The sequence below is a fragment of the Ambystoma mexicanum genome, chromosome 14, assembly GCF_040938575.1.
Source record: "Ambystoma mexicanum isolate Mex_15411 chromosome 14, UKY_AmexF1_1, whole genome shotgun sequence".
In the NCBI taxonomy this organism is placed as follows: Eukaryota; Metazoa; Chordata; class Amphibia; order Caudata; family Ambystomatidae; genus Ambystoma; species Ambystoma mexicanum.
In genome coordinates this window covers 97,383,172-97,406,232 of record NC_090940.1, presented here as the reverse complement: position 1 = coordinate 97,406,232, position 23,061 = coordinate 97,383,172, and the positions used below count along the sequence as shown (strand labels likewise).

Here is a 23,061-nt window from a genome sequence, read left to right as displayed (position 1 = left end):
GAACGGGCTGCTTGACGATAGGTGGAAAATCCGCCGCCGGAACCTTTGGAGGCACCCTGCTTGCCTCCGCTGCTCCGAAAGGGCGGCCGTCGTTGCTGGAGAACACCAAGAGCCTGGGCCGTCTCCGTGTCCGTCTTGATGGCTTGTAGGGAATTGTCCACTGTTTTCCCAAACAGGTTGCTCCCGTCGAACGGCATGTCCAAGACTCTGGTCTGCACGTCCCGACGGAAGTCAGTTGCCTTGAGCCATCCACGCCGTCTAAGGCACACGCCGTTGCCCAACTGGCGAAATCCAGTATCAGCGATGTCAGTCGCTATCGTAATGGCGTGGTCCGACGCCACTTCTCCTTCCTGCAAGATCTCAAGGGCCTCCGCCCTCTTGTCGTCTGGTAAGAAATCCAGCAGGGGGGCGATTTTGTACCACAACTCCCTGTCGTAGCGGGCTACGATAGCCAAGGCGTTAGCAGCCTTAATCGTCGTTGCTGCCAATGAGATGACTCTGCGTCCCATCGTGTCCAATTTCTTTCCCTCGCCGTCCGGCGGGGAGGTTGACGTAGAGGCCGAGGCTCCCCCCGCTTTCTTCCTGGCCGCCGCGGAGACGACGGAGTCCGGGGTCGGCTGTGCCCGAAGGCACAAGGGGGCCGCGTCCGGGACCCGGTACTTCTTCTCATACCGATCCCTTCTCGCAGGCGTTGTGGATTGGTTCTTGAGGAGGGCGAGACCCTCATCCCAGATATCGTCCAGTAGAGGTACAGCGAGACCGTCTTCCTCTTGGTCTCGCGCCGTTGATAAAGCAAACCTTCCTTCTTCTCTTCCGGGCAGAGCTGGAAAAGCTTGGATGCCCTGAAACGATCCAATCTTGTCGGGCGGGGAAGCCCGGGGAGGAGGTGACTACGGGAGATCCTCGTCGTAAACCTCGTCGTCTGTGCCTGTCGCCCCCACGGTTCGTGGACGGGGAGGAGGGGTGAGCAGGGTGCGATGGTTGAAAAGGAGGTGGAGGATGAATCCTCCTCCTCTTAGGAGGAGGGCTCCCAGAAGGGCCTGGCTCCGGGTCCCCCGTCGGGAGAGGTTCCTCCGTTGGTGGTAATGGCAATCTCATCCTTATCTCCGAGCATAAGGACTGTATAGCCAATAAAATGGCTGCCGAGTTGTCTTGCGGCACTGGTTGAGGGGAGTCCGACGGGCGGTCAGGAGCCCCGTCGGCACCCTCGACGTTCTCGTCGTCTCCTACGTCGGGGTCCCTCCCGACGGGCAGGTCTTCTTCCACGCCAACGCCGTGGCTTAAGACTTCGATCAGCTCCTCCTCAGAGGATGAGGCCGAATCCACGACGACCTCCTGCCCCCCCCTTTTCTTCTCCGTCGGAGGTTTCACGGGGGTCCTGTCGATGGGCATGAAAGAGGACTCCCTCCGCGGTGGCAGGGAGACTCTGGGCCCCGAGGTCGCCACCACTGGTGTAGCCTCCACAGGCTGAGCCAGGGCCGCCGTGACTGTCTCGATAGAGGCCTTGGCCGGATGGATTAAGGCTTTCACCACCTTAGGTGCGCTCACCGCCTTCTCCTTGGGGGGAGGGTCACCGCCTCGCTCCCCCTCCGATAGGGCCTTCGAGCTCGACCGGGGTCTCTCCAGGAGCTTTGCCAGGTGCTCGGCCTTCCTCTTACCCGAGCCAGAGCGTTGGCTCGTGGTTGATGGCGCCGGGGAGGATGCGCCCTGCCTGGCGCCCGTAGAGCCCGACCGTTCGGCGCTCCCGGTGCCAGCGGACTCGGGTGCTTGGCCTTCTGTTGCACCCCTGTCGCCGGGGCGCCCTCAAAGGTCTTAGAAGACGGCTTGGACTACTTCTTCTCGCCTGACGGGCTCTTCCCTTCCAGCCAGTTGGCGAGACGCAGATGGCGGTCCTTCATGGTCCGCTCCGACACATTGCCGCAAAACGCACAGTCCATCTCCACATGCGTCTTGTCCTCATGCAGGCAGTAGAGGCAAAGGGAGTGTTCGTCCTCCTTAAAGACATTCTGAAGCTGGCATCCAGGGCAGACCCTGAACAGCTTTCCGGGCGTCGAGCTTCCCTCCTCCTGGGCCATGATCGAGATGGGCCTGAGAAACTTCTGGAGTCCTCCAAAAGCGTGGCTCGATGAAATCTTCACCCTTGAGGGGCGTAGAAGAATCCGACACGGGTCCCCGTTGATCGGATAAAGAAACAGTGGAGCTTGAGGCTCTTTTGACCGAAAAAGAGAAAATGTTCCTAAGAAAAAGCGTGAAAAAAGCACTAAAGCTCGAGAGCAATAGCACGAGGATCCCAACACTTGAACGTGCGGTAAAAATCTGAAGATGGCTGCCAGAGGCGGGGCTTAGGGAGATGGCAGTCATTGGCTGTGGTCAGTATGATGCAGAGTTCAGTGATTGGTTACTACTACGAAAGACAGATCAGAAACGAAACTGATACTGATTTTTCTTTACCGAGATTCCCAGCCTGACGACGGGGAATATTCATGAGCATGTGAATCCATGCCAGACCCCATGTTGGAGAACCAGTTTACCTTCTTTTTCTCGCAACCCAAGACGTCTTGTGGTCGAATTGCCCGTGCAAAGCACCCCAGCGACCGGATAGCCACTTACCGACGACAGAGAAGAACTCCCGGCTGGAGAGTCTTCTTCCCCTGACTGGTGGGCACAACCAGTTTACCTTCTTTTTCTCGCATCCCAGGACGTCTTGTGGTCGAATTGCCCGTGCCAAGCACCCCGGCGACCGGATAGCCACTTACCACTGGACCGCGAATAAAAGGACCGCTCCTTTTAACTGAGAACTCCGCGGCTGGTTTCTTCCCTGGCAGTGCAACGGACTCCTGTCTTCCTCCCCGACGAGATCCTCTCTTCCCCCGGATGAAGCACCGACTTGCATCCGCTGCCAGGAACAACTGCCCCGCTGGAGTATTCTCACCACTTTAAGGTACCGTGTCCGCCAGGCCTCCCTTTCTAAAGATTGCTACAAGCTAATAATAATCCCTTAACCTTCTGGACTGGGCTGGCCGCCTTGACCATCTAACTGGTCCCTTTCTTTGGTCCAACTCTTTTTTGAACCTTTGCAAGACTTTATGCACTGCAACCGTGTGACCTTGGACACATTTCGTTCTGATCCTCTTAAAGTGGATCTGGCTTTCTGAACTCTAACTTCACGGTTTTACTCTGCCTTCCTCTCTTGCTGTGTTCTTTTGAAAGTGTTGGGATCTGTTTCAATTTATGCTCTGCCTTTCTCTCCCTTTTAAACCGAATTATTAGAGTGCCATCTGCGTTAAGCGCTCACCGCTGTCTGAAAATAAGTGGGGCTTTACTTTTAAGGGAGTGTATATCTTTTAGTGACCGTGTTTCTGAACTGCTTAATATTAGTGCGTGTGTGTTTTATTAGATGTGGTTTTAAAATAAATAATTATATCTCTTTTACACCAAGCTCTGGTCAGTGTTTGCTTGTTCTACTGTGTTCTTTTCACCTATTGTGAATACTCTGTATACTGCCTAACTCTTCTTGAGGGAAGTCTGACTGCTCAGCCACAGCTACCAAGTGAAGCTGTGTGGTACAGACTGCTACCAAGTGGGTTTACTGCCAAACACCTGTAGTCTTAAATCGTTTGCAGTGGTCCCAGAGGGAACTGCACAGGTTTATGTCTAACATGTCAAGTTTAGTTCATTTATTTATAATGCGCTCCAGACCCAGGGGCATCAGGACGCAGAAGTTAAGTACATGTTCAGCTTGGTTACAGGGTACATGAAATGCAGGACAAATATACAATAGCATATCAATATATACAGTGTAAATTACATGATCACATGAGATTACAGTGAGATTACATGGGTACATGAGGTGCAGGACGAAGAATACAATAGCACATTAGTATATACAGTGTAAGTTACATGGTCAGATAGCATAGAATTAAAGTGAGCGCAATACAACAGGAAGGGAGTCCAGGTGGACTAGTACATAGTAAGCGAATCCATGATCAGGGGGTAGGCGTAGGAGAGGAGCGTCAAGAGGGTGTTAGTCAGAGTGGTTATATATTATTTTCTTTTAGCCAGTTGGTCAGAATCTGTCTGAATTTGGAGAAGGGCTGGGGATCTCTAATACCAGGAGGTAGGGAGTTCCATAATTGCGCAGCCTTAACTGGGAAACTGTGTCCTCCGATAGTAGACAGTCTGAATAGAGGTACTTGGAGGCAATTAGAATTGGCTGTTCTCGTCAGTCTGGACGATGTTTTTTTACAGATTCTGTCCGTAAGGTAAGGCGGTGCATAATTATTAAGGCACTTGTGGGTAAGGGAGGCAATCTTAAGTTTGATTTTATCGAAGGTGGAAAGCCATTTGTGTTCTCTTCTTGTAGAGAAAACATGCTCATTTCTATTGATCTTAAGTGCTGCTCTCAGGGCATTGTTCTGGAGAACCTGTATTTTATGGATAGTCTGTTTATTCGCTCCAATGTAGAGCGCATTGTATATAATACATTGTAATGTAGAGCAAAAGTCAGACCTCTGAACTTATTAGAGGGGATTGGTTTGGGAGAGTGGAGGAGCGTGCATCTGGAGTAAAGGGTACAATGGCTTGGACTAAGAGTACCAGTGTGACTAGGTTGAGTAACTTTTCCATACTCTTACATGCCGTCCCCTTTCTTCCAGACTTATGGGGGATTTCAAAGCACCCTAGTCGCTAGAATGCGGGGCTGGTAGCCTTAATGCGAAAAAAGGATCTCGAAAACGCCTTGCCCAAAAACTGCATTGTTCTTAGAGCTCTGATCTAACTATCAATGCTTCCTGAATTAATGGGGCATAGGCCAGGATGCCGCCTTACAAATGCACACAATGCACACGTTTTTGTAAAGCCATCAAGGCCACCTTCTCTCACCCCAGATGAGTGAAGCTCTTTCGGCACAGATTTCTTTTGTAGGCTGTAAGATTCCAAGATAGTGGCAACTATCCAGCGGTCTATCGAAGTCTTCGATGCTAACCCACCAGGGGATTTTCCGCCGTAAGTGACACAAAGTTGTGGTGCAGTACGTTCCCTTTTTGTCCAGGCCAAGTAGAATTTTAAGACTTGCCACATCAAGCATATATGGAGCACTTGTTCTGCCTCAACCAAAGGCTGTGGGAAGGAAACGGGTAGAGATTTCCTTATTGATGTAGAAGTCACTGACTATCATTGGTAAGAAACTAGGCTTGGTACATAGAACAATTTTGCCTTAATGGAAAGTTAGGTAGGGATCTTCAATGCGGAGTGCAACGCAAACTACAGCCGCGTGCGCTACAAGACTTGTCATCAGTGACCGTGACTCACTGGGCACCGGACAGTATGAGTATCCTCTGGTTTACTTTCCTAACGTTGTGGGTTGTTTCTCAAATCATCTTTACCTCATTTAAAATATCCTGCTGCAAAAGGTATCCCTGTGCTTTCCGCAGGCGTGCTCTCTGGAACTGGTAAGTTCAGCAACTCTACGATGTCCCAGACTCGGTCTTGGAACATTCTATTTGTCCTTCCTCATGGTCATCTTTATCTTCATCAGTGTCCTCACAAGACACCAGGTTCGTTTGGGTCCCACTTTTCCCCACCAATGCCTGGGAAGGAGGTGATGTGGACTGTAGCTCAGCTACACTTCTGCTGGCCTTGACCTCCAATGTCAGAGATTAGGTCCTTAAAAAAAGCTACACATACAAGGGTCTTGCAGAAACTGTTTAAAACATGCCATTAGTGGCTCCTCCGAGTGGCCTTCTTTGCCCAGTGTCAGTCAAACAAAATGGATGTCACAGAAATGTCTGGGTTGTAAAATCCCCATGATGATGCTATAGGGGTGCCGGTTGGCAATATGGTGAGCCAGTCTACACCGCCCTCATTGTTGCCATCCACATCACACATGGCTCAAAATAGTGGGTCTGTGGAACGTGTCACACCATTGCTCGCCACCTGTGTGGTTATCATGCAGGTTGGCACCAGTAGTTGTCGCACGGTAGCAGCAGGGGCCTGGTTTTGGGTTGCAGTTTGAATCCCCTTCGAAGGTCCATCCTAGGGGCTTTGCCTAGTGAGGCAGATGCATGCTTTTTTTGGGGTACCCCCCCATCTTCTTTATTAAGATATGGAGGCTCATGTGAACTGGGGCTTGTAGGCGAGAGCCTGTGTCTGGTCGACCGCTCTGGGTAGGACTGGAGTCCCTCCCGTGTTCGGTCACGGGGGTGTGGGGTACCTGTCCCTCCTTTGGTGCTCCCTTGTTTTTAGGAACTCTGTCCCTCCCATAGCCAGTGTCTTCACTGGTACAAGGGCTCACACCGCATCTGGGGTTAGGCTCCAAGTCCCTCCTCCACTCTGTATCTCTGGACTCCGGGTAAGATCACTGTGCTTTTCGGGCTAGGGGATGCCTCCCTGCCATGTTTGGTACACTTGGCACGGTCACAGGGTGCCGTTTTGCGATGCCGTGCCTGCAGGGGTTGTCTCCCTACTGGACCCGGTCTGGTGTAAGGCAAAATTGTGGGGCCTGAGGCCTGGGTATGGTGCGAGTCGCTGTTGGGATAGGGGCTGCATGACCCCTCCCATTTGGGTGGCGCACTGGCAGAGTATCCCCATACGGGGTGCCCTCTGAAACAGTTTAACTGTTTTTCTTCTTTTGACGAAATCCACTTGCTCGCTGTCCAGCTGCTTGTTGAGTTTATCCCACTGGGCGCGCATGCTATGAAGATCTTGACGCGAGAGGGATTGGCATGCAGCGCAGGTGTGTCAGACATGTCCAAGTCCTAAACAAAAACAAAATGTGTGCGGATCCACAGAGCAAGAACTATAGAGAGTCAGTCCACCACAATCAGTATTTCACTATGCCAACACTTCCTGTCAATCCAGATAGGCAACTCGCTCACCCGCTACCAGTCTTTGAATTTGTAGACAAGGCACCTGGAAGACTAAAGCTTTTCTTGGATAATGGAGGTTGCATGAATGCTATGATAGCTTCCCTAAAGTCTTCAAGCGGACAAACCTCTTTATACAAATAGAAGCTGTATTTAACAGACATAGTTCATTCCTTTACCTTCAATAATTAAATTGCATTGCTTTTGGAGGTGTTGCCAGTAATTTGCAATTGGCCTTCCCAATCAAGGTTAAAATTAATCCCTGGAATTTCAGGTTGCCAAAAATAATGTTGAAAAGCCTTTTGCTACATGGCCTGAAAGAAGCATTCCCATTAGTTGAACCAGTTGCTGCATGGCATTTGGAATGGGATTAATTATCATGCCTGGACCAAACCTTGACATTCAACAATGCATTCTCCGCTGAGCCACCTTGCCTGTGTTTCAATATTATGGGGTTAGGATATTATGGGTTTAGGCTTAGGATGAATTGATATTGATATTTTATTTGTATTGCGTTCGAACACAAGTGTTTTAGAGCGCGGCAAGGGAGGGGAACAGGGGAGAACAAAACAAGAAACGTACTATGCCCAGTGACATTGAGAACGCGCAAATGCATGGGAGAGGGGGAGGGGAAAAGTGCATGGAAGGGGGGAGAAGTGGAAAGTGCGAAGCAAAGAAGAAACAGATTAATAATAAATAAATAATAAAGGCAGCAAACAGTGGTAGTGCAGCCAGCAATTGGCAAGTGCTAGGTTTAAGGCAGCAGACAGGGTAGGTCTGTTAAGTGCAGGAAGAAAAGGGGGGCAGCGCTGTATGGGTACAGATACAGACCCCAGTGCAAGGGGTAGCCCGGAGGCAGTGCGGGAGGGTGGCAGGGTGAGCAGGTACCTGGGTCCAGAGGCCAGAGGGTGGCCAAGTGCACAGTGCCAAGAGAGAACAGATCTGCAGGGGAGAGGGGAAGCAAAGGCAGGAGAAAAGAGGAAGGTCTTGAGGTGCTTCCGGAACCAGAGATGGTTCTCAGGTTTTAGAGTGGCAGGGAGGCTGTTCCAGAGGGAGGCCCCAGCCGAAGACATAGATCTACCCCCAGCTCGTTTCTTTGAAAAACGGACCCTGAGGGAGTTGGAGGTAGAGGACCGAAGAGCTCGAGAGGGGAGGTATTTGCAGAGGGATAGCTGAAGGTATTTTGGACCCATGCCCCAGAAAGCCTTGTGGACAATGCAGAGGGTTTTGAATTTAATCCTTGCATCCACTGGGAGCCAATGGAGGGATTTCAGAGCTGGAGAGATACGATCCCAGGGCTTGAGGCAAAGGACAAGTCTTGCAGTCCTGTTCTGGATCAGTTGCAGAGGGCGGAGAGTAGAGGCAGGTAGATTTAGAAAGAGGCTGTTCCAATAGTCCAACCTAGAGAGAACCAGAGCTTGGGAGACCATGGGCTTCTGGGGGAAGGAGAGGAAAGGCAGAGTACCTCTGAGGAGGTGCAGTAGGAAGTTTGACTTTTTAGAGACATCAGAGATGTGGGCGGAGAAGAAAAGTGTGGAGTCAAAGATGACCCCGAGGTGCTTAGCCTCGCGGTGGGGGTAGGAGGAAGGCCAAGGGAGGCCAGCCAGAGAGTGAGGGGAAAGGATGGTGAAGGTGTGCCGATGAGGAGGATCTCAGTCTTGCTGGCATTCAAAGATCATTGGCGGCACACCAATCTTGAATGGCAGTTAGGCAATCAGAGATGGGAGAGGAGGTGGCCGAGGGCAGCCTGAAAATGAGTTGAAAGTCATCAGCATTTCATAGGAAATTGCAGAAAATGGCAATGCAGTGGGCGAGAGTTGCCAGGTATTGGTTGATCAGAGATATGAGAGGGAGAGGTGGTGGCCGAGGAATGCAATTGTTTGAGCAAAGGCTCTATCACCCTTCTCAAACAGACTATTTGCATAGGCCCCAACACAAGCAATGGATACATAATGTTGCAGAGGCTAGTGAACAGACAAGTAATTCATTTTATTGCAAGGACAAAAATCTAATGATTTCAGCTAATGCCTCCATTTTCAACAGGTAGTGCCATGAGCTACACATACATTAATCACAAAAGTACTGTAGCGCAGGCCTTGCTTTGCACCCTACTGTGACTGTCCTGCTAGCACCAATGTGATCTGATTGGGGTCACTCAACTACCTTTGTCCCTCTGGCTTCTCTGTTCCCTGTGTTCAGGGCAGGGGGGAAATCAAGGCGGGGGGAGGGAGCACTCTTAAGACAACAAGGTTGTTAGGATACAGTACAACACAAAACATTGAAATAGGAATTTTCCATACACGGGTGTGTATGGGTGTAGAAGTAGGACTCGGACACAGTGTGCCCATTTTGACTGGCATAAACTTTTATTGAAAGTAAAAGGGTGGGGGTTGGAGAAACTTCTACCTTTGCCTAAAGCTAAGAGGGGTTTCCCTACCTCAACCAAAACTAAGGAAACGGTCAGGATGGCTTTATCTAAAGTAAACAATCCACTGTCACAAGTTCAAAGCATATTTCCATCCCTCACACTATTGTCTAAACTATAAAGAACAAAAGATCTTAACTCAGAAGAGGTTGTAGATCTAATCAAAGAGTTCCAAATAACAAAAGTTCCAAACCCAAAGTTCTTGAATGTAAAACAAAATAAGATATTTGTTTGTAACACAAGCTCTGCAACTACCAGTGGCAATGATCCCCTTTTACCCTGGTTCCTTCCCTTGGAGGTCACAGACCTCCGTTTCTCTTTCTTTCAGCGTGGGCCAACTTGGTTCACTTCCCTGCCAAGTATGCTCCTCCGTAAATTGCTCTGTAGTTTCCCTTCTTACGATAGTGGGTTCCGGAACCCTCTTTGTATTCGGGTACTTGGGGCCCTTTCCTCCTAAGTACCGCCACGAGGAAGATGACTTGTGTTACCTCTCGTGTGGCGAGTCGCAGACCCCTCTTTGCCTTCGGACACTTGAGGCCCTTTTCTCCCAAAGTACCGCCATGAGGAAGATGATTCATGTTGCTTTTGTTTGGTGGCTCCCAGACCCTTAAGTTTCTCCTGTTGCGGGACACCGGGTTCCCTTACATGCGAGGTACTAAGACTATGAAGCTGCTGACTGCACCTTCTTAATTTCCCACCACTCAGCCCAAGTGCTCATCCTACCTCTAGGGAGCCTTGTAGTGGGATCTGGCACACTTGGGAACACAGCAGTCTTAATGTTCCCCATGGCAGCACTGTATTCCGTTCACGAGTTTCCCAGGCTTCTGGAACACCGGAGCTTCTCTCTGCCAGCTTGCCCTCTGGTTCTTCCACTCCGGACTGGCCCTGGTCCTTCCAGCTTGGCATTCTGGTCTGCTTCCTTTCAACTTCCTACACTGTGGTGGCTCCTGCAGCTCCTCCAGGGAGGACTAGATAACTGCTTCCTGAGTCACTCCTTTTCCTACTCTACATTGACCAATGTGCAGTCAACAACTAGACTGCTCTTTGTGGTTTGTATGAGTACTCTTCATGCCTCTGCTCCTCCTCTTCGTCCCAGTAATTATTTTAAGTTGTCTAGATTGCTCATGTTGGTTCCTCTGGGCACTTTGCATTCCACCACGCATCTTATTCATCTCAGTGGTTGCCAATAGTATGTCTTGCAACTCCTCCCTAGTCTTCCTCGTCTCAGTATTTCTACTCTTGATCTCCCTTGGGTCAGTTGTGCTCTTCATAGTCCCAATACTTTCTAGGGAACTGGTAGGCTGACTAACTCATGACCCTCAAAGGGATTGTCGTTAAGGTTATAGGAAGTGAGTCTAGGGTCAAGTGATTGGCAGGGATACCGTGTTCTCTGAGAAGCTATAAATAAATAAACCTTAATAAGGGAACATATGAGTTCTGAGATCGTGGCCTGGCCAGTTAGGGTCACAACCAAGGATTAAAGTCCTGCACATAACCAGACTATTGAATCCTAGTAAATTGTAATTTTTTATTATACAGCGTTTATACACGTGGAGTGCTTCAAAGCGGGAAGGGAACAAGGGAACACAGTAGTCATTCTTAGGCCTTGAAGTTTCTGAATGCTCTAACAAAAAAATAGCGTAATAGGCCTGACAGCATTTCTCCTAGTACAAGTGCATGAAGTGTATCAGGCGCGACCAAGCTAGGGAGTGGAGACAATAAAAGAGGTGGGGGGGGGGGGAGGGGGGGCAGTACAAACACACTTACTAGTCCTAGTACATTAAGGTCATGCAAGTGTACAGACCGAAGTGCGAGGAAAGGGTGGAGGGGAGAAACCAGTGCACCCAGTCCAGCAGAGCCCTGGGTTAAGTGCAGAGGGGTTACCACTCTCCTGGAGCGGAAGCTGAAAGTACAGTAATGGTGAAAATAGTGTAGAGGCCCAGAGGCAAGTGCAAGACTGACGGGGGAGCCTGGGACCTGAAAGGCTCTGGAGGTGAACCAGGCGACCAGTCAGCAAGAAGTTGAACAGAGTTAGGGAAGAGAAGAAGGAGGGAGGCAGGAGAGAAAAGAAAAAAAAGGTTAGCAGGGGAGAGAGAAGGAGGAAGAGAAGAAGAGGAAGGTCTTGAGGAGTTTCCGGAACTTAAGGTGACCCGGCTCAAGACAGAGAGGCAGGAAGGCTGTTCCAGAGTGAGGTACCACCAGCGGATAAAGATCTACCCCCAGATTGCAGTTTGAAAATATATAAGCTGACATAAAAAAGGATGTCTTTGAATACTAATACCCTCAACCTGAAGTCAGTATCTCATAGCAATGACTGGGAGAGGCAGACTGGATCCCGATTGGCTGAGCATTCAACGTCAAACGGGCCCAAAGTTAGGAATAGGGCTCCATCAGATTCTGGTATTTGCGTTAGGAAATATTCTCTTGCAAACTTGGTAAGTTAGAAGAGTCAAAGTTCACCAGTTGCAGCATTGTTCCACAGTTCTATAGCAAGTACTGCAGACAAACAGGAATAAAGGAGGCATACTAGAAGAGTTGCTTAAACAGAGAAAAGGTGAACGGTTGTACATGGTGCAGCTGTGCTGATCACAGTCGGTATGGTTTCAGAACTGCACATATGCAGTTTGTGTCCAGGGGTCACATTTCGGGTAAGAAATTGTCTCCTCAGAGTCCCATTGATACTGTGCTCAGTTACACGCGCTTACGGTTTTCGGGTGCTCCTGCCTCTGTCTCATCCATGTAGGAATGAGCACCACGGCTACACTTCTGGGAGAAGAGGCTCCTTCTAGTTTACAGCCTAGCTGTACCCAGTGGGGAAGGGGGGCACTGATAGACCAGTTCCCTCCCAGCCCTTGGGAAGTTCAGTTTCTTGACACCGTCTGTTATAGAGAATTCCTCTAATTTCTCTCTACCTTAGAGTCCCCCCAGCTCTTTTGCTGGACTCTAGGACTTTTTCATTTTTACCTGGAGAGAGTGAGACCCTTTTCCCCATTCAATCATGTATTTGAATGTGATTTTTACGCTGTGTTTCTTTTGGTTTTTGGAGTCTGACAAACTCTATAGGCATCTTTTTACATTGTAGCACACAGCACCTTCAGTGTAGTGCTACAAGGAAGTATTCCAGATTTCCCCAAAGGTTTAAATACCTTTCTCTTGGATAACTACTGTTTCCAAGAGCAGTAAAGTGGAGTGAAATTGACTTCACTTACACTTAAATTTCTAGACCCAGCACACACTATCTTACAATAGGGTGCTGGAGGGGTTATAGTATTCCCTTTGTCTAGCTTCTCATTTAACATTTTCATGTTACCATTTACTCGATGAATGGCTGGTGGCAGTGGTTTGCTTTTTACTACTGTAGTGTGCCTTTACCGTGGTCTGCGTTCACAGCTACAGTAAAGCACCCTTGGGTGCCATTTTTGTCAAAATGGCCCAGGTCGTCTTTTTACACCATTTCTTTGTGGAAAGGTCCTTCTTGAGATTTACTCTGCGCGCCAAACCAGGTTTGGCCCCTTTGTTCATTTTGTCTTTGGTAGGATTCAAGAGTGAAGCCTGCCTCTGGCTCCATTGTGTCTGGTGGTGGCAGGAAGTGAGGGAGGTGTCCGAAACTGTGCTTAGTCTCCTAGGAGACAGGAATGCACTGCTAGGTGATTGGCCGGCTGGCTGTCCGGCAAGGACAGCCACCCTACTGGGTGATTGACAGCCAGGCTGGAATGAATGGGAGAAACCTGTATAAAAGGCAAGGCTTTTTGGCTTGGAAGACAGTCGACCACTGGACGAAGGAATCCGAAGAAGAACTTGAAGAGGACGCCTGCTGCAACTCCTCAACCGTTGGTTTGCCTGGTGAAGCACTGCTGCTGTGCTGAAACTCCAAATTCGTATCGACAGAGAAGCCCCTGGAAGGACGACTTCTCCCTTTGAGTTGGTGGGACCAATCAACTCCAAAGTAAGCCACCTGGACATCCTTCTCGGAGCTGGTTGAATTTCCACAGAGTTGCTGCTGGAAACCGAAACGCCAGGGAGAGCAAGGAACACCAGTTTGTGTGCGTTGCTTTTAAGCTGGCCAAGTGTTCCAAGAAAATCCTCTGGACTCCCAGGATGCAGGACTGACCGAGCCTGTGCCACCTCAGAGTGCTGGACCCCAGATGCAAAGAAAGCCCATCTCGACAGCCTGGAACCGCGGTAGTGCTGTTTGTGGTAGACATTAGGAGCTGAAACACTGAATTGCCACTAGTTTGAAGACTGCCGTTTGCTGTCGGTAACCGTCCCATTGCAGTGCAGGAGTCCCCAGAAGTCCTCCCTCTTGTCCCCACAACTGAGGCCCAGGAACACCAGGATCTGCAGAGCTGCACAGGAACAGAAGTTATCTGCTGCATTTTCTTCTAACTAAAGGTACTGTAAATTCTAAGAAATTACCTCTTGTTGTAGATTTGCTTCTACTCTTCACAAGCCTAACAGCTTGTGGCCCTACATTGATTTGTCTTCTTCATTAAAGACTTATAAATCATTGTGCAAAGACTTTTCTTACTTACCTGCAAAAAGTGCTTCAGATACATAGACTTTTGCCTATTGATTTTGGCCTAGCCTGTTTCAATGAAGGACTCTTCTCTCCTCTGACACTGGGGAGGGGTGAAAAAGTATTTGCCTGCTTAAGAATATTTTCGATCTCTTGTTTGTTCTTAATAACCTTTTCTTCAACACATCTCAGTGCTATTGTAAATGCCAACAGTAACATATCAATGTCCACAGTGTCCTAACTATTGATGTCACCTCAGGGTGTAGGAAGTGTGTGTGGCATCCCAAGTGAGTGCTTGCTGATTTAGGAACTAAGAGTGTGTATTTTTGAAGGTATTTGAGTGTTGCTATTATATTGCCCCCTTCCAAAGAAGGCTTAACAAATGACCGGTAAATAAATAAATAATTGTTTTATCAAGAAACCTTGAGTTTAAGTGTTTGTTTGAATACTCTACTGCTCATATTGACCCCTCTTGAGATACAATTCTGGCTGCCCAGCCACACTACCAACCTGTGTAGTTCAGACTTATACCAAAGGTTGGATCCTATTGCCAGGAGACACAGATTGTTGTAGTGCACCCTAAGGGTACTAGACCAAATCCGTACCCAACACAGTCAGACTGGTCATGGCAAAATAAAGCAGCAGGGCTTCCTAATGATCTTCCGTTTGGCGTTCTACTGTTGTTTTGCAATTCATCCTATGGTTAGACAAGACTTCCATGCAATATAGGAATATTGGGAACTTTGCTTCCAATCAGGAGGGTGCATCTACCCAATCCTTGCTGGTTACCCCTTTACAACGTTCCCAGGCTACAAAAATCTCAGGATATGAATTCTGTTAGCAATGCAGACATCATTTAAGGATCCAGTCAGATTTGGTCTGGACTTCAAACTCTCCCTTCTGAGATGGGCTCACCAAATATGTCTTCATCTGTAAAAGGTGAAGTTACCCTTGTGAATTTATACTGAATTTTAACTCTGGGGCACCTACTAGGGCCCCCACGAGATACAGCAAGTTGAACCCCACCAAAACGAATCTCAGTAAATCAGCCACCAACCAAATGTGTGCAGTAGCTAATCATACAATGAGACTCGCACAGGGGAGGGCGTCTTTGGAAAATCCCTACACTTAAAGACCAATGGTCTCCCAGAGGCACATCATAAAGTAAAATCCTGCTTGAGAGCTTGGCTAAGGACTCATTCAGGAAAGTGGTTTGGTAAACCAGTAAGGAAAAAGAAAAAAGTACAGGTTCTCTCACAAGGGGCACAATCTATGACTTACGCCCCCTCATGTAACAAGCCCCATCTAAGATACTGAAGATCTGCTACTTTTTACAAAGAGGGGAACTAGTGTCACTCTGGTAAATTAATGGAAAACTTCTCCATGTCATTCTACATAAAGCCCTCTGGAATACATGAGCATTTTCAATTTGTGCTACAAAACCAACAAACGCCACCTTGCTTCAAGCAACTGACATTTTCTCTCACTGATTAACAATATTTGTGGTTAATGCCAGTCATACAAAACAAATAATCCCAAAGCCTACCTGGTCCATGTTGACACTATGAAATTCCTGATGTTTCCGAAACTGATAGCGCCACCAAGAATTTCCTTGAGCTGCTCGTGAGTGTCTACATATGATGTTGTTAGAGGCGAGACATAGATGGGGTAACCAATAGGCTGGTCACATGAAGAATTAATCATGTTCCTCAGGGCTTGTTTGGCATTTTGGATGCTTCCTCGCTCAGGGTTTCGGTTGCGGAGAAAGACCAACTCTTGCTGTTGTCCCGCCCATAAGCCACGCACACACTCCTTATTCACCTGTGCAGGGAAACAAATAGCGTGACCATTAAAAAAGTGTGTTAAACACGCATGTAAGGTGAACAGATTCTGAAAGGAATGAGGAAGCAACAGCACATATGTATTTTATTTCTTTTTATGCATCACATGCCCATAGTCCACAGGGCGCACAAAAAACAAGGACAGAAGACACAAACGAGAAATATACATTCAGAGAGCAAGAGGGATGTCAGTGAGTTAGAACATTTTTTGACAGAACAGGTGCGTTTTAACTGCTTTCTTAAAGCTTGTCAAAGAGTTGATGGTTCTTATTGTGAGCGGAAGAACATTCCATTCTCTGGGTGCCCGAGCTGGGAAGCTACAACCACCAAATCTGGTCAGCTTTTATAGGGGCTTCTTGAATTCATGATAATCACTGGAGCTAAGGGAGTGAGCAGGGTGGTCACAGAGCAACTGTTTTGTCAGGTAAAGGGGGGGGGGGGGGGGTGAGGGGGTTTATGGAGGACCAGCATTTGTAAGCCAACAATAGGACCTTATGTGAGATCCTATGTGCAACGGGTAGCCAGTGGAGCGCCTTTCTGGAGTCAGAAATACGATCCTGTTCGCATAAGCCAAAAGCAGTGCGAACTGCACTGTTCTAGACGAGCTGAAGGGAGTATATGTTAGACTTCGTAGTCTCCAGACAAGAGGATATTGCAGTAATCGAGCCTCAAATTCACCAATGCTGAGGCAAGTGTGGATCTAATTTCAATGGAGATGCAAGTCCTGATTTGGTTCAGAGTATTACCATGTACCCACATGATGCTCGAGTTTGGGATACATGGGCCTTCATGTTCAACTCTGTGTCCAGGTAGACACCAAGTGTTTTGACGCTGGTAGATACTCGAATCTATCAGCGATATTAAAGATTTTATAGTAAGTGTCTAGTTTGTTCAGTCGTTGGCCAGTGGCCCCAATGAGAAGCTCCGTCTTCTTGTTAAGAGCGAGTGAGTTGGAAATCATCCAAGACTGAATTGCTGAGTGTTAGGGAGATTTATCATTTTTATGCTTCATCCTAGTGAGACCCCCCCCAGCACTTTTTGCTGGACTTCTGGACTTTTATCTTTCAACCCTGAATGAGTGGAGTCTTTTTGCTATCATTCATTCTTGTGGGCTTTGTCTTTTGGAACTATATTAGTTGTATTCTACCTGTACTATGGAGTCTGTCTGCTACATTGCTCCTAACGACATCTGTGTTTTTACTATTGCAGCACACATCTTCTTATGGGCAGTGTTGCTGCTGACCCTTAGGGTCCTCCTTTAAGATTATTTTCCTATATTCTCAAGTAACTACAGTTCTAAAGGATAGAGAGATACTTAGTATCTCTCCCAAACCTCTATCGTCTGAGAGACTGGCACAGATGACCTTCAGTGTAGTGCAAAAGGGAAATCTAGTATCCACCTTCTGTCTGCTCCTGTGACTTTTTAGTCACATAGACAATCACCTAGTTATGGCTGGTGGCAGTGGACATGTTATACTAACTATTGTGTATTTTTTTTTACTGCAGCCTATGTCCATAGCCTCGTTACTGCACAATAGGGGCACCCAAGTACCAACTTGTGGCCTCCCTTCTTTTTTCGCCATTACTAGTGTGGTTCTTGGTTAGCCCTTCTTCTACCATTCTAGGAGGAGGAGTTCTGTGTGTATTTTGCCTTTGGTGGGAACCAGTAGGTATCCCCGCCTAGGCCCCAGAGTGTCTGGGCAGGCAGGAAGTAGGGTAGGAGTTTTCCACCCCCCTGTCCTTTGTCTGCCAGAGTGCCTGAATAGGTTCAGCTCCCACAAGGGGTCTGGCTGTTCTGATTGGACGGCCAAACACCCCTTTCTGGAAAATGAATAGAGAGATTGCAGAGGAGTGTGTGCTTGAACTGTATAAAAGGTGATGCTTCTGGAGCGAAAAAGCAAGTCGACCACTGGAAACAGAAGTAACCGAGGAAGACGAGAGACACCTGCAGACCATTTCCAACACCGTGAAGTGACCAGTGCTGTCCTGATCCCATTTTCTATGCGACAGAGGAGCTCCGAAGAGGATGACTCCTTCCCTTTGGCTGGTGGGAACAACCAGCCCGACTCCTTCCCTTTGGCTGGTGGGAGCTTTGAAATTAGCCATTTCCGAGGTCCTAGGAAATTCCAGAGCTGCGGAACCCCAACACCAGGAGACCTGCTACCCATTTCGAGTGCATCATTGTGGAAAGGCTGAATCCGTCCAAAACTTTGCTGAACCCCTAAGGACCCTCCAGAGATCCGATCCAAGAGTGTGGGACTGCAGGAAGCGAAGAAGATTGACCAGGCGATCCGTGTCCTTTGTTGGTGCTTCAGAAAAGGCGCAAAAACCACATAGTGAATCAAGAAGTTGCCCCTTCAGTAACTTTAGTTACTTGAAGAAATCCACAGGAACTCTTCATTATTCGCCGATTGTCAAGACTTCAAGCCCTGTACGAACTGCCTTTAGCTAGGTTTGTGTTTTTGGACAAAACACTTACCAGACGAAGAGTCCATCGCTAGAAACTTGAACTAAGCTTATGTTGCACTTAATAACCATTTTTCTCCTTTTAAGTGACTTTACTATATGTGTTTGCAGAGTAAATGTACTACCAGATAAACTGTTGAAAACCGCATGAGTGCGCAGTAACCGATAATACAATAACATTGTCTTTTCCCTTTCCAACGTGCTCCAAATGTAACAGCAAACAAACACCAATGAAAAAGTTCCCTTTGAAGTGTATTACCAAGTATTCCTAAGTGTTCTAACGTAAACGTCTGAAGTATTTAAAGTGATTCTGGTGTAAATATAACAAATATATACCTTTTATATAATTATTAGTGTAAGTGCTTCTTTGTTGTGCCGGTCTAGCTAAGATTCAGCGTACTTACCTACCAGCCCACATCTTCCTCTTAGGGTAAGCCTGACTGCTCTGCCACTCCACCAAGGTCCTAAGCTAGTACAGAATGATAGTAAGAGGTGGGATCTACAAACCACTGGGATAGCTTACTAAAGTCTTACTGCCAGTTGGACTTTAGGAAAACTCCCCTAACGCGAAGTACACTACATTTGTGTCCAGTCAAATGTTTGAATGCAAAGGGTCGAATGACCTTTTGATCGAAAGTAAAATGACTGAAAAAAAGGATCAATTTTTTTTTATTTATTTATATATTTCTTTAGTTTAGCATATATAAAAATCTTTTTTATAAAAAAGAAAACGGGGGGGTTGGGGGAATCCCCGCATTAAAAAAAAAATACAAAATAAAAAAAATCAACCCTTTTTTTCAGTCATTTTACTGTCGAACAAAAGGCATTTGAGCCTTTTGTTTTCGAACGTTTAATCTAGAACCCACTACAGTGAGGGCTTCAGAGTCCTATGTGTAGTTCTCCGATGAGGTGCATCATTTCAAATTAGTTTTACATATTAATAGTTGGCACCAAAGAGCAATGCCTTAATATTTCTGAGCCAGCTCCTTGATGTTTAGAGCCCTATTCTGCCCCCACTACCTTGACAAGCAAACAAAGGAACATGTGGGGTTATCTGGAGGGATGTGCTGGACAGCTGCTTATCCGATTCCCCTTTAATCCAAATCCACTGAGTTTGACTAGGAGAATGTCTGAAAACCTGTGTGTGTTGGCCAGCACTGGTTGGCTGGCCCCCAGAGTTTGACTGGTGCCTCTGAGTAGGAGTGGTGGTGTACGGCTACCTAACATCTACTGCTTAGCACACAATCTAACACTAGACCAGGCGCTTTGTCAACTGCTGGGATTCAAACTTGAACCATCCAAGGCAGGCAACTGTGCAGAATCTGCATCAGACAAATCGTATTGCAAAGCTCTGCCTCCATCAAATAGAAGTACCCTGTCCCGTTCCATTGATACCATGAAAAAAAACTGGATCCTTTCTTCGGGTTGCATTTTTGTGCACTACTCTGGCAGGGTGTAGTGCAGCTCTTTGTTATCCAGCGGCAGAATATCCGCATGGATGTGGTTGGGTCCCAGCTTGTGATCCCACAGAGGCTGAAAATGAACCCCACTAACCCTTTCGTAATGACTACTGTTGAGTCCACAACCTCAGGTGTGGGGGGATGCAGGGGGAAGGGAGTAGATAAAATTAACAAAATGACAGGACTTCACTTATGACATTCTTCCTCACCTTTTCCAATCATGAGCTGAAGACCTAAAAACCAAATCCATAAGATTAGTATTGGTTCCTCACCTCCTGTTCTCCCTTCATTTCTTGTTCAGCTATTCCCTCTAGTTACCTGTCTGCCTCCTCTTAGAGCTAGAAGGTACCTCTGCATCCTCTTTCAATCTTCATAGACTGGCATGTATTCAGTGTTAAGTTTCAGCTGGGGGAATTCCCTCTATGTATTGCTAAGCCCTTTTCTTCAGCTTAACCAGTGTTTGTATCTTAATTCTCTCAAAGTTCCTTTTCTACCTTGGAATGCACCTTTAAACTCTGAATTATACAGGACCTTCTCTGGACCAAAATGAGTGCTGACCTGACCTGTTGCCTTGCTCCATTTTAATTCTTCTTAAAATTACATACACACTTTTATTCAATTAACTGCTTACTGCTCCACTTGTTTAATTTCTAATATTAACATTGTTAAATCCTTTCTAGGTTGCCACTCACAAGAGACTTGCTGTTTGCTGTCTAACCTCACATCAGTGCCAGAAACTCAGTTCTCTATGGGTTTTTTTCCATAGCGCTAACTAGCAAAACTTATTACAGTTGCCTTATTCACCACACAACTGCGCTTCCGTTTCACACCACTAGTTATTTTATATTTTCACCTTCTTTACATTAACAGCGACACTGCGCTAGCATCTCGTCAAATAACCGCTCTGCTTTGTACTTACTCAGTGACTTTCCAAGCTCTGCCACGCACCGATCTCATACGGGTTGCGTTGCTATGGAGCTTCAAACCAACGTCACAGCACTTCTGCGTGCGCTGAGAGGTCCTTTCCTCCGATCCCACGGCTTTGCCGCTCCAATTAACAGTTCCCATTTTCAGCAGCTGGTAATAGACCCTGTGTCAGTGATCTTCCGAATTAGCAGCTGCTACCCCCCCAAACCAACACGTGCTAACTCAGTAAAACACTTTCTAAAGATGTACAGTTATTAACAGCAATTTACATTGATTTTTATCTTCAAAGGTTTTGAATTCTTATGGCGTTCTCTAAGGTGTAACTTTTTAACTAGATACACTTAGCTCTTGGGTTCTTGGAAAGGGAAGCTTCTTCTGGAATTTTTGTGATTTTCAGCTTTTCTCTGCTATTATCAGGAGTCCAGATTTTCTGTGACCTGCTCTGCTCATGTACTGAATGAAAGGCAGTTTAGAATGTTCCTAAACATTCCAAGCTGCCTTTCTTAGCCCCAAACCAATCAGCTTCTATAGAACTCTCCTCCTAAAAAATCATCGGCAGGCGAGTGCTTGCGGCCCCCGACCTCCATTTTGCCCTGCTGACCCCCCCTTCCCACCGCATCCTTCATCCCTCCCCGAGCGTGTCCCTGCTCCCTCCCACCTCCCAACCCGCCCACCGCCCGTGATTGGTTACTGGGCTTCCGGGCCCAGGGTCTAGCAACCCGCGCTGCAGGCGCCCACTGCCTTTCACCAACCAAAGCCCGCCTCTCCTCCTCTCCCAGCACCGTTCTCATTGGTCCCTCCAGCCTTTATCACCGGTCCCCCCAGGGCAGCCCTCTGCCCGGCAGCCCCGAGCGGCTAAGGGCCCCGAGGCCAAGGGCGACTCCAACAGAGGCGACTCCAGGAAGTGTCAGCAGGTGTCTGCAGGGGAAGCCACCCCAGTGGCCAGCCGTCAACCAGCGACTACAAGGACCAGTAAGGTAGGAGGGCCGGGGTTGGGAGAGGTACAGCTTTACACCAGATACCTAACCTCGTTGCCCCAAACTGCATTTGATAGAAGGGCTGCCGTGCCCCTATTGCATTGTCTTTTCTCCAAACTGCACTGATAGAAGGGCCGCCGTGCCCAAAGTGTATTGTCTGTTCTCCAAACTGCACTGATAGGCCACCCCCCACACTATACAGGTGTCTCAAACCTAGCAGGGCCGCCGTGCCCAAAGTGTATTGTCTGTTCTCCAAACTGCACTGATAGGCCACCCCCCACACTATACAGGTGTCTCAAACCTAGCAGGGCCGCCGTGCCCAAATTGCATTGTCTGTTCTCCAAACTGCATTGATAGAAGGGCCGCCGTGCCCAAAGTGTATTGTCTGTTCTCCAAACTGCACTGATAGGCTTTTCTCCCACTATACAGGTGTCTCAAACTTAGCAGGGCCACCGTGCCCAAATTGCATTGTCTGTTCTCCAAACTGCACTGATAGGCTTTTCTCCCACTATACAGGTGTCTCAAACTTAGCAGGGCCACCGTGCCCAAATTACATTGTCTGTCCCCCAAACTGCATTGAGAGGCCTCTCTCCCTCTATACAGTTGTCTCAAATGTAGCTGGGCCGCCGTGCCCAAAGTGTATTGTCTGTTTTCCAAACTGCACTGATAGGCCACTCCCACACTATACAGGTTTCTCAAACCTAGCAGGGCCGCCGTGCCCAAACTGCATTGTCTGTTGTCCAGACTGCTTTGACAGGCCTCTCTCCCACTATACAGGTGTCTCAAACCTAGCAGGGCCGCCGTGCCCAAATTTGCATTGTCGCTAAGGGAGACGGAGACTAAAGAGAGCCACTGTTAGAACCCAACTATACAACCCTTAACTCCACACTTACACCCCGACCAAGACAACAACTAGACTAAAACAACTCGGAATCGTACAATGCCGCGCAAACGACCCAGAGGGAAAGAAGAGAAGAAAGAACAAACACCCCGAAACTTCAACTAAGAACCGCAACAACAGAACACACCCCCACAGAAAGGTTCAAAAATCGGACCAACACTGAAAGAAGAGACAAATCCCTTTACCTAACTCCATACCTCACTGAGACCTACTCACCAGATCGAACCAACGCAACGCCAAAACCAACTACACTGAACAACCTACCAACATCACGAAGAAGGACAAACCCCACCAGATACAACAAGCACACAACTGAAGCAATAACACCATACATCACCAAAGCAAGAAGAACCCCCAACCCACAACCATGTCCCCTGGAAGACGAACCAGATGAAAACAAAAACCCTAGGCTAAACCTAGAAGTACTACTCGAGAAAGCCGACAACCTGAAACCTGCTCCTGAACAAGATCGGAAAACGACCCTAACAAAAAAAGGCAAACCAAGCTACACCTCTAAACTCCACTGCAATCTAATAAATGCAAGATCCATGTCAAAACACTCTACAGAGATCTTCGACCTACTCGACAACGGCATCGACATCCTCTTCATCACAGAAACTTGGCTGGACGACTACAAAATCACACTCCAAAGCTGCCTTCCAGCAAACTTTAAATGCCTTCAAAT

At 47.7% G+C, this 23,061-nt stretch overlaps 1 protein-coding gene across 5 annotated transcripts in view; it reads right to left on the bottom strand.

The window, feature by feature from the left end:
* PCNX1 (pecanex 1) overlaps nucleotides 1-23,061 on the bottom strand; it is a 1,666,514-nt gene that overhangs the window by 102,080 nt on the left and 1,541,373 nt on the right. For all 5 annotated transcript variants that reach the window (XM_069638600.1, XM_069638595.1, XM_069638598.1 and 2 more), the window contains exon 32: nucleotides 15,351-15,625. In XM_069638600.1, the coding sequence (XP_069494701.1) occupies nucleotides 15,351-15,625 (275 nt within the window). The remainder of the gene's footprint in view (nucleotides 1-15,350; nucleotides 15,626-23,061) is intronic.